General features: G+C 39.3%; 1 protein-coding gene across 4 annotated transcripts in view; it reads left to right on the top strand.

Annotated features, from left to right (window-relative positions):
• Nucleotides 1-12,242, top strand: part of mid1 (midline 1) — a 55,736-nt gene that overhangs the window by 35,134 nt on the left and 8,360 nt on the right. For all 4 annotated transcript variants that reach the window (XR_014628921.1, XR_014628922.1, XM_084420909.1 and 1 more), the window contains exons 3-8: nucleotides 2,217-2,312; nucleotides 2,742-2,849; nucleotides 3,717-3,865; nucleotides 7,501-7,628; nucleotides 9,723-9,866; nucleotides 11,814-11,975. Coding sequence is in view for 2 of the 4 variants with exons in the window: in XM_084420909.1 (XP_084277035.1) it covers nucleotides 2,217-2,312; nucleotides 2,742-2,849; nucleotides 3,717-3,865; nucleotides 7,501-7,628; nucleotides 9,723-9,866; nucleotides 11,814-11,975 (787 nt within the window). In the remaining 2 variants the exon portion in view is untranslated. The remainder of the gene's footprint in view (nucleotides 1-2,216; nucleotides 2,313-2,741; nucleotides 2,850-3,716; nucleotides 3,866-7,500; nucleotides 7,629-9,722; nucleotides 9,867-11,813; nucleotides 11,976-12,242) is intronic.

The following is a 12,242-nucleotide window of genomic DNA, read 5'->3' as shown; positions in this document are numbered from 1 at the left end:
AAATCATCATTTGGTAAAGTTTGAGCATTTCTAGTTTGAATTTTGAGCATTTATAGGTTTTTTTATGTGTCCTGAAGCATTCCTCCTCGCATTCCATTCATTCCTAAGGGAGTCATAGACCCGAGGGAAGAATTTGTTACTTTGTAAGATTTCAACCACTCCTCGAATCCATTAAAACACGTTTTGTGTATTCGTGGTTCAAATGCGGCAATAGTCCTGGACCCCTCTGATGAACACTCCATTTTTTTATTATTTAAAAACATATTCCGGGTCAAAATGACCCGAGGGGATGAAGATGAGACGTACTGTATATGATAACTACTAATGTAATGCTACTGTTAGTTTTAATGTCTCCTGAGGGTGAATCATGCATGCTATCCTTTCTTCTACAAGTGTGTTATTACCAACAGTGTGTTGCACATCTACAGATGAACAGGTTTGATCATGTGCAAACATCAGGGTTGTGGATGATGTTCATGTTCATGCATTTATTCAGAGATTATTTTGATAAAGTTGCAATACAAGTATTAATGTAGACAAGATAATAATGCAGATGCTCATTTCAAATTAGAATCAACTTGTCATTTTGTAAAGTGCAAAATCTTGTATTGCAGGAATCCGCGTTTGGGATTAATTCTGCATACGTGGAATAAAAAGGCTTGATTATGTCAAATCTATAATTGAATACCTGGTTTAATTGGTGTATTATTGCTACTCTTACTAATTGAAGAAATGACTGCAATATTCATGATTGTTCCACAGGAACCTTGTTTCAGTTTCCCCAAAGTGAAGTATGTTTGTTTTTCACATTTGCCATTTGGGTTAAAATCCCAAAGATAAACAGAGACGAATAATCTGAGGAAATGAAATATCATACAGTAAATCGTGGCTCTGAGAGAGAGTGTTTTCCGTGTCTCTGATCATCTATTTTTAGCGTGTGCACACATTACACATGCTCTCCTCGCTCTCTTGTCATCGCTTGAACCCGGCGACCTCATTTCCTATCCGCACAATTCAACATCTCAAATGTCATATTTTACATGTTTCTATTTATTGGCCGGACCAACGAATCAGATGCTGTTCATATTAAAGATTCTTCAAGAATAAATTAAGAAATATTTAATATTCCACACTGTTTCTGGGTCGCTAAACAATTAAGCACATTAGTGACGCGCTTTACACACACAGATTTACTTCTTCCAGACTCTCTTTGGAATATGTTGAGAAAAATGAGCATCATTTACAAAATTTACATTTTACAAAGTGTCAAAGTATCTTTACTGTGTCACATTTATAATGTTACAAAAGATTATTTTTCAAATAAATTATGCTTTAAAAAAAAAAAACCGTTCTATTCATCAAAGATTCGTAAAAAATAAAATGTATCACGATTTCCACAAAAATATGATTTTCAACACTGATAATAATCATAACCGTTTCTTGAGCATCAAATCATCATATTAGAGTGATTTCTGAAGGATCATGTGACACTGAAGACACTGAAAATTCAGCTTTGATCACAGGAATAAATTACACTTTACTGTATATATTCACATAGAGAAGAGATGATTTACATTATAATAATATTTCACTGTATTTTTGATCAAATATGTGCAGTTTTGGTGAGGTTTAATGTGGTTAAAATCTATCGCCGAATAGACAAGCATTTCTGGTGATCTAATATCTACATTATTGTCATTTCTATTGATGGCATGTATTGAAACATATTCATATTTACACATTTGTAATGATGAAGTTTCAGATATAAATCCCTCAAATCGAATAACAGCTTTGACTTTCCTTTTAAAATCAGATTCTCTGGAACATTTCGGAGAACATGATCATGATGTTTATTTCTCAGTTCTGCATTTTATATCGTTCGCAGCATCTCGTATCAAAGATGCATTCGTGTTCTGGGATATTAAGGAGAAACACAATCTGCGTCGAGGTTAAAGCTCATCAAATGGACTCAATCTAGTTTTTAAATTCCCAATCCGTGTCAGCCGTGTTCTTCCCTCCCCCATGAAGAGCCAGCGCTCGGCCCGAGGCTTCTCTGAGCCACACACTCACGCACCGGCGCGACACACAGACCCGCAGAGACACACTGAGTTATGGATGAAGGATGTTTGGTAGATTATCATATTTTCTCTCGTCGTCTTCAGTGTGACTGGCGTTCAAAGCGCCTCTTTTCTGATGTTGCTGTTGTTTTTCCTCAGCAAATGTTGGATTCCAACCTCAGCAATCTGATCAAGAGGAACAGCGAGCTGGAGAACCTCATGGGGAAGCTGATCCAGACGTGCCAACATGTGGAGGTAAACTAATATAATGCAAGAAATGTGATATTGACTTATGAAGGATGCAGTCCACTTTAAAATATAAAGACGGATGAGAAAAGGAAGTCAGGCAGTTTCCTCTAGTTGGAAAGTGAGTTTAAACATGTGACTTATTTATCACAAATACCCCTGTTTTTATTGTTATTAATCACTTGTAAAACATGTTTTTGTAACAGTAATTGAATCTGATTCTCTGATTGGATGAGCCGCTGTCATGAATGTTATCATATATCACTGTGATTGTGTGTTATTAAACCCACCGGACTGTGACTGTACCTGCCTCCAGGCGTGCCTCTTCGCTGCTGGGAGACTCTGTTTGCCTTGTTCTGTGGAGGAAGTTGTTCGTTTGCACAAAACATGTTGTTATATTTGACATCATTTCCGTTGTTTTGCTTGTTTTGCTTCCAGCACAACGCGGCTCATCAGGAGAGCAAGCTGACGGAAGAGTGCGACACGCTGATAAACATCGTTCAGCAGAGAAGACTGATCATCGGGACCAAAATAAAAGAAGGAAAAGTACGATCGTCAACATAATTATCTCATTTGTGAAGAAATGATGCAGTCAGTCCATCAAAAGTGACAGTAATGACAATTATAATGTTACAAAAGATTATAAATCTTGAACTTTCTATTCATTAAAGAATCCGGAGAAATAAAATGTATGACGATTTCCACAGAAATTAAACTGTTTTCAACACTGATAATAATCATAAATGTTTCTTGAGCATCAAATCCTCATATTAGAGTGATGTGTGAAGGATCATGTGACACTGAAGACTGGAGTAATGATGCTGAACATTCAGCTTTGATCACAGGAATAAACTACACTTTACTATATATTCACATAGAAAACAGATGATTTACACTGGAATAATATTTCAAAATTTTTACTGTATTTTTGATAATATAAATGATAATACAAATTTCTGATTCTGAAATATAATCTTTTGTATCATTATAAATGTCTTTACTGTCACTTTTGATCAATTCATCGCATCTTTGCTGAATAAAAGTAAATATCTTAATAAGGCATTATAAAGCATCTTGCGAAAGTCACTTCATGTTGATTTTAATGCTGAGTTGTTCTTAAATGGGAAAGAACAAAAGGCTTTGGGATTTTCTCTCAGAGGAAACTGTGTTTCCTTCCTCACTGCGTGTCAGTGTCAAAGTTCACTAATGTATCGCCAGAGCCAGAGGTTAGTTATTCAGCCTTATGATATTACAGATTTAGGTTTGAATTTATGTTTACACAATGCTTTTATATTTGATGACATAATGGATGATCATTTGCTGGTTTAGAAAAGTCTGTGTGCACATGTGTGTATCTGAATCATAATAGCCTGTTTTCAGTCTCATAGCGTGTGTGTGTGTGTGTGTGTGTAGGTGGTTCGGGTGAGAAAGCTAGCTCAACAGATCGCTAACTGTAAGCAGTTTGTGGAGAGATCGTCCTCGCTCATCGCTCAAGCGGATCAAGCTCTGAAAGAGACGGATCACGCTCGATTCCTGCAGACTGCAAAGAGCATCTCAGAGAGGTGACGAAACATGACACGCCCCTACTGTTAGACACACCCCCTACTGTTGGACACGCCCCTACCTTACATTTCAGCACGCCCCCTACTGTTGGACACGCCCCCTACATTATCTTTCAGCACGCCCCCTGCTGTTAGACACGCCCCCTACATTATCTTTCAGCACGCCCCCTACTGTTGGACACGCCCCCTACATTATCTTTCAGCACGGCCCCTACTGTTGGACACGCCCCTTACATTATCTTTCAGCATGCCCCCTACTGTTAGACACGCCCCCTACCTTACATTTCAGCACGCCCCCTACATTATCTTTCAGCACGCCCCCTACTGTTGGACACGCCCCCTACATTATCTTTCAGCATGCCCCCTACTGTTAGACACGCCCCCTACCTTACATTTCAGCACGCCCCCTACATTATCTTTCAGCACGCCCCCTACTGTTGGACACGCCCCCTACATTATCTTTCAGCATGCCCCCTACTGTTAGACACGCCCCCTACCTTACATTTCAGCACGCCCCTACATTATCTTTCAGCATGCCCCCTACTGTTAGACACGCCCCCTACCTTACATTTCAGCACGCCCCCTACATTATCTTTCAGCACGCCCCCTACTGTTGGACACGCCCCCTACATTATCTTTCAGCATGCCCCCTACTGTTAGACACGCCCCCTACCTTACATTTCAGCACGCCCCCTACATTATCTTTCAGCACGCCCCCTACTGTTGGACACGCCCCCTACATTATCTTTCAGCATGCCCCCTACTGTTAGACACGCCCCCTACCTTACATTTCAGCACGCCCCCTACCTTATCTTTTAGCACGCCCCCTACTGTTAGACACGCCCCCTACCTTTTGATATGCACACTACTGTTCGGCACGCCCCCTTCCTTTTGATACACCTTCCTACATTTCAGCACACCCACTACTGTTAGACACACCTCCAGTGGCGGCTGGTGCAAAATATCTTAGGTGGGGCTGTGTTATTCAGCCGGTTTCAATAGTGGGAGTCCTTTAGTGTAGTGGCTCTGAGGTTGTGGAATGCTCTTCCTCAAGACATCAGTCAAGCATCCACCCTGCTCTCCTTCAAAAACACATTTTTTATCTGAATATTACTCTTCAGCTCACATTCTGTGATATTTGTTTAAATCCCTCTTTGTTTGAATCCCTTTAACCTAACTTTGTAAGTGACCTCTGAACATTAGGCCTACTTTCTGCCCTTGGTATGTGTATTGTGCTTTGATGTTGATGTTTATTTGGTTCTATTCCGTTCTCAAACGTTTTAGAGATGTACCCCATGAGGCTTTTAACATCCTTCTGCGCACCCCCACTCTTCAGTCACACCTTTTTCAGTAAGGGACAATATTTGCCCCCTTAAATCGCCCCCTTAAAAAAAAAAAGAAGATGGTATGACCAATGATGGTAAAAACGAAGTGATGCTTTTAAATATTAAATTAAAACAGGTGTTGTGCCGAATTTCGACCCCCGCCAAATTATTACCCCCCTAGTATTGGTAGGTTTAGGATTAGTTGTGGGGGAGGGGTTAGGATTAGGGGTGGGGGAGGGGTTAGGATTTGTTGTGGGGGAGGGGTTAGGATTAGGGGTGGGGGAGGGGTTAGGATTAGTTGTGGGGGAGGGGTTAGGATTAGGGGTGGGGTTAGGATTAGGGGAGGGGTTAGGAGTGGGGGAGGGGGAGGGGTTAGGATTAGGGGTGGGGTTAGGAGTAGGCAATCAGGTACTGACTTCAGCGAGGGGGGTAATAATTCGGCAGTAAAATTTGGGTAAAAATCTCATGATTCGTTCAAAGCCACAGATTCGTTCACAATCATTGCTGTGTGCTGCAGTTCTGCTGTGGCTTTCGTTGGAGGTATTATTTTGTTGTAAAAATACTGACAACTGTGTTGAAAATGAACATCACTTAATATTAATATTTCGTTTGTTGAACAGTTGTATTAAATCAATGTCACATTCGCAATCGTGTGGATCTTCATATAATGTGATCATCATTAAACACAGGAACTCAAACTGGGTATGTCTTTGTATCGAAGAGAGTTTGAATCTTAGGCTATATCGATCTCCATGCTCAGTATGTCTGTGTTCTTCATGCTAGTAAGTGCTAAATCCCTACTTTTACAAAGGTAACGTACATTGTCGAGAACGGCAGTATAGCGCGATTTGCCGAGGCAGCAATCTGCACGAGACCGGTCATATAGCCACACGCTGCTTAAATGCAGAAAGTTTTGACCGCAAAAGATGAGGTAATTTGATCGGATGTCATGTATTTACAGCATTTTACCAGATAGAAATGCATGCTCAGTTTAAATCTTATCTTATTCTCCCAGTTTGAGAACCACTGCCTTTACATATCTTTGTAAAGTGACCTTGGGTGTTGGAAAGGCGCTATATAAATAATAATAATAAAAATAGTTATTATTATTATTAACCACCCAAACACAATTGAACACAAACTGCATGATACCAGTGCTCTGTGAAAAAGTCAGTAATTATTTAATGCCATTTTACAAGGCTGAGGCATTCTTACACAAAAACAAACAAATTGCACAAACTTTCCATTTGCATTTGAAATTGAACTCAAACTGTTTAGTTACTTTCTCAGACAGGTGCTGCTTCCCTCACTCCGGTAACTGTCCATGCCGGATCTGTCCCTGTTGTTTTAAAAAGTAATCACGGAAAGCAAAACAAGGCATTAGCATGACCGTATCCAGCTAGCTAGGCAGATAGTCCGCTGTCTGATGGAGATGGGCACGCATGAGCGCGGGCGCGCGCAGCTTGGGGCGCTAACAGAAGACTAGATTTGAGCTCGCTGATTGGCTACAGTTTATGTCAAACATTTATATCTTAAATCAGCAGTTGGCTAAGCTGCTTCACAGACCCGCCTCTCTGGGGCGATTTCTCCAGCGTCCCAGAGCTGATGAGACGTGCACGCAAGTGGAGGGGATGTGTTGAAAAAGCATTAATTTTGAATTTCTATCATATTTTTCACATACTGGGTGCATTTAATATCTCAAACACACAAATAATGACTATTAGTATATATGATTTATGTATGTATTTACTTATTTATTTAATGAGTGTGGCTCATAAACTGTGGTCTGGCTCGCCCTAGCGCCCTCTATTGGCCAGCACGCCCCCTACTGTTAGACACGCCCCCCCTAACTTTCAGCACGCCCTCTACTGTTAGACACGCCCCCTACCTTTCAGCACGCCCTCTACTGTTAGACACGCCCCCTACCTTTCAGCACGCCCCCCTACCTTTCAGCACGCCCTCTACTGTTAGACACGCCCCCTACCTTTCAGCACGCCCTCTACTTTTAGACACGCCCCCTACCTTTCGGCATGCCCACTACTGTTAGACACACCCCCTACCTTTCAGCACGCCCCCTACCTTTCAGCACGCCCTCTACTGTTAGACACGCCCCCTACCTTTCAGCACGCCCTCTACTGTTAGACACGCCCCCTACCTTTCAGCACGCCCCCTACTCCGACCTGCAGATACCCACACTTGGCTGAGACAACTTTTGCAAAAAAAAATAGTGCAAGCAAATAAATAAGTTTATGCATCAAATTGTGGCTTTAATTAGTTTGTCTTAACCCATTTCATGTTATATAATTACAGAGTCTCAATGGCGACCGCGTCCTCACAGGTTCTGATTCCAGAGATCAACCTGAACGACACGTTTGACGCGTTCGCACTGGACTTTTCCAGAGAGAAGAAGATGCTGGAAGGTCTGGATTACCTCACAGGTTAGTTCAATGTTGACCTTGCTTTGTATGTAAAATCATGCAGCGATTTTATATATATATATAAGGTTCTATCTTTATTTTTCTTTGTTTTCTTCTTTTTTCAACTTTATTTATTGTATTTTTTGTTAAGACATATCAAAATCATACAACACATATAAACCAACATCTATTCACTCACATATACTCTCCACTACATCTAACAATAACAAATCAACATACACACAAATGTAAAAAATAATAACCATAATTAAATAAGTAGATTCTCCTTGTTCAAAGTAATTCAGTGTTTCTTCTTCAAGAACTTTTCCAACATAAATGTTAGATTTTTTTTCTTTCCTGTGGCCTGCATATTCCAAAATCTAACAGAAAGCATTTTACTTTAATGATTCAAGAATTTCTTTCAACATCATATCTTTATTTTTCTATTATAAATGTAATTATTTTCTGATGTCATGGTGCAGCAACAGTTTGAAGATAATTTCCTGCTAATGAAGCTAATGAAGCACTAGCGTAGCCAGAAACCAGTCTCTGGTGTGCAGAAGAAAAGCTGGGTGTGCCACATTTACTGTCAGATTAATGTGCAAAACTCCCAGACTCTGAGTATCAATAACTGTACAGAATAGACTGATGTGTAAAACTATACTCAGGCTCGCCAAATACCCATAATACTGGCCTAACTAAAATATAACTCAGGGCTCGACATTAGGGCTTTTCATGTGCTTGTCCTTCGAACAAGTAGATCGGTCATTCACTTCTCCAAGTAAAAGCTTGCTTGTCCAGAAAAATATAGGATTTTTTTGTGTGATGTAAATATAATTTATTCTGAGGCAATATTCTCATCAGTGTTCAGTCAACTTTGACATATTTTAATCTGTATATTTATGATATTTGAATCTTTATAAAGGGCATTTTTCCCTAATCGTTTTAAATATATGCTTATATTCAATATATATTTAAATTCTTAATTTTGATCAATAAATTAAATTAGAATAAAATGGCACTATATGGCTATTAATCAAATTCAATAATTTACACTGAAAAATTACAACTGCATTAAATAATGTTATGAGATAGTTTTAAATATTTGGTTATATTTGTTTATATTGGAAAGAATGATACTTTTAAACATGAAACTAAACCGCCAGTAGGTGGCGGCAGGTGACCGTCGTAATGAGTGAGTCATTGAGTCATTTATTCAAACGATTCGTTCAAACGGCTGATTCGTTCTGGTATGTTTATGAATGAGTCATTTGACTCAAACGACTCGTTCAAAACTTTGTGTGAGCATTTGTTTCCGTTTCTCCTCATGAGGCTGTGAGAGTCTCAACAGCACAACCGTGTCACCGTCAGACAGTCAGCGGCTGTTCGCGAATGGCAGTCCGAATTTTGCCAGATATTTTTTAAATAATAAAAAAAATTAATTAAATATTAAATGAACAAATATTGTAAGTAAACAACAATAGCCCAAGATTAGAAAAACATTTTTATTAAGGCTTTACAAAATGAATTCTGCATCTGTTATTAGGTGTGGCTACGCCTGTGTGTGTGAGTGTGTTTAACAGAAGTGCACCTATTACATGTTACTGCATGTACAGCAGGTCAAGCGTGTGTTTCTGTTCTTCTGCGTGCAGTGTGAATAATACATGCGGCGACATGAAAGATTGAGTTATACACTGCAAAAAATGCTTTTCTTGTTTCCAGTCCAAATATCCACAAATTCTTAAATCAAGATGCATTTACTAAAGTAAAATGTCTTGTTTTCTGGGTAAATAAATCAAAATAAAGTGAGTTGTTGCTTAAAAAAAGCAAAATTATCTGCCAATGGGGTCAGAAAAATAATGTTAATTCAAACAGAAACAAGATTATTTTTCTGACCGCATTGGCAGATCATTTTGCTTTTTTTAAGCAAAGCCTCACAGAAAACAAAACATAACAGTTTATGGCATTTTACTACTTTAGTAAATGCATCTTGATTTAAGGATTTGTAGATATTTGGACTGGAAACAAGACAGAAATACTAAGTAAGAAAAGCATTTTTTGCAGTGCACTGGCTCTGGGACTGAAATGTTTGTGAAATGTGTGTGTTTGTCACAGCTCCGAACGCTCCCACCATCCGCGAGGAGCTTTGCACGGCATCTCACGACACCATCACAGTCCACTGGACATCAGAGGACGAGTTCAGTGTGGTTTCATACGAGCTCCAGTACACCATCTCCACCGGCCAGGCTAACGTCGTCAGTGAGTAAACCCAGTCTACACAAGCTCAAACTCGCTCCATATGAGCCATCTGTAAAACACCGGATCCGTCTCGAATGGCATTGTCTGAAAAAACAGGAACTGATTTTATAATAAGTCCAGCACTTCATAAAGCACTGCAGGGGATGTGATGCTGTTATGACACAAAAGCAAAACAGAATTGAGCCAGAAGTGTGTGGTTGGGTTTTGTATCCGCGTAGATGTGTGGATTAGACAGAAGTAGAGCGGATTATCTGTACAATATGAGTGTAGAATAGCCTGAAGAGACGCAGACAGAACAGCTTACTGAGGGAATAAGGTCACGGCGTGCTTAAAGAGCAACGACCCGCTGGTGTCGGGCAGATCTGTATATATATTATTATTATTATTATTATTATTTATTTTTTTATTATTTTACATTTTGGAATTGCAATCTGGAAATTCAAATAATGCATCGATCGCAAGATCACAAAATCCCGCCAATTTATACAGTATATGTAATGTAAAAAAAATGTTTTGGGTGGAATAAAAAATAAATAAAAACACTTTTATATTTGTTTTATATATAGATAGATAGATAGATACTTTTTGGGGGGAATAAATTAAATGGATACATATCATTATATGTATACATTTTATTTATTCCACTAAAAAGAATATATATATATATCTATTTAGGCAGATTTAGGAATATTTCTACGCTGTTGACTTGAACACAATTGATGTCAGTGATTATGCACATGTACAGGTGACTGTACTTTTACGGTCACTAATGCTAATTACAAAAATGGATAATGATTATTGGTAAGTTTTCGTTGCAAAACAACACAAATATCACTGCAGTTTTAGAGAAAAAAGCATATTCAGTCATTCTGGGCTGCAAAAGAAAATAAAAGTCAGAAAAAGATTCTAATCATATACGTTATACGTAGTTGCAGCAATACTAAAACGACGTTTGAAATGATTTTACATTCATGCAAAAGTATTTTAATAGCTGGATATATTAAAGAATATTAATGTATTGTCCTTCTCTATTTTTTTATTTTTATTGCAGGAATACACACAGAAATTTGGCAAAATGCACATATCAACAAAAACAACTAAAACAAAACACAGACAAACAACAATATAGAAGAAAAATAAAAGGTAGAGAAAAGAAAGACCTTATAATTTGAAATACATGTTCTTTAGGGGTGTTGAGTGTTTTAAAGGGGTGTTATAATGCCCTTTCCACTAGATGTAAAATAAGTCTCTGATGTCCAGAGAGTGTGTGTGAAGTCTTAGCTCTAAATACCCCACAGATATTGTTATATAGCATGTTAAAATTGTCATTTTTTGAAGGTGAGCAAAAACGCACTGTTTGTGTCTGTTCCTTTAAATGCAAATGAGCTGCTGCTCCCAGAATAGGGGGCGGAGCTTCAACAGCTCGTCTCCTTTTACCTCACACACACACACACACACACATGCACTGAAAATATCAAAAACGTTTAGCCTTTTATGTGTAAACCGGAGTCAGACAATGATGGAGAGACTCAAGAAGAAGTGACAACATGTAGAATACAACATTTCTGAATGGTTAGTTGATGAGTTTATGCAGCTGATGTGTAGTTAACGATCTTCTAGTCACTGATTAGCATATTCTGTCTTGATAATCTATAAATCGTGTTCCGGGGGCGGGGTTTATGTAAATGTTAGGGTCAGTGATGTCACTAACCCGGGAGGAATGTGGTGTAGTCTCTACCAGCCGTTTGTTGTAGTCCTTAAAAAGTGATTTCTGTAAAAGCAAATATCTCCCTTTGCTCTGAACTTTGAGCGTCGTAACTTTGCAGATGTTGTTTATGCTCAAACAGCAACATTACACACTAACTAAAGTTAGAAAAGTCAAATCATAATCAACCACCCCTTATGGTCGCTCTGATGTCCAGAACTGTGACGCACATGTTGTTTCAGGCCTGTGTAACTCGCTGGACAGCTGGATGATCGCGCCCAACATTAAGCAGAACCACTACACCGTCCACGGCCTGCAGAGCGGCACGCGCTACATCTTCATCGTCAAGGCCATGAACCAGGCCGGCAGTCGCAGCAGCGCGCCGGGGAAACTCAAGACCAACAGTGAGCTCGCAGATCTGATTACGATGAGACCCGGGAACACTTTACTATAAGATTCATTAGTGAAGTGAGAGATCATGTACATCCAGCCGGTCGTTATCTCAGAGTAAACCCGACAGGGAGATCAGGATCAGGTCTTCATCAGCCGGAAGGGGTTTATTCTGAGATAACACACACACACACACACACACACACACACACACACACACACACACACACACACACACACACACACACACACACACACACACACACACACACACCTGAAGG

This window comes from Rutilus rutilus (assembly GCF_951802725.1).
Source record: "Rutilus rutilus genome assembly, chromosome: 10".
Classification (NCBI taxonomy): Eukaryota; Metazoa; Chordata; class Actinopteri; order Cypriniformes; family Leuciscidae; genus Rutilus; species Rutilus rutilus.
The sequence above is the reverse complement of the archived record's forward strand: the minus strand, read 5'-3'. Positions and strand labels throughout refer to the sequence as shown.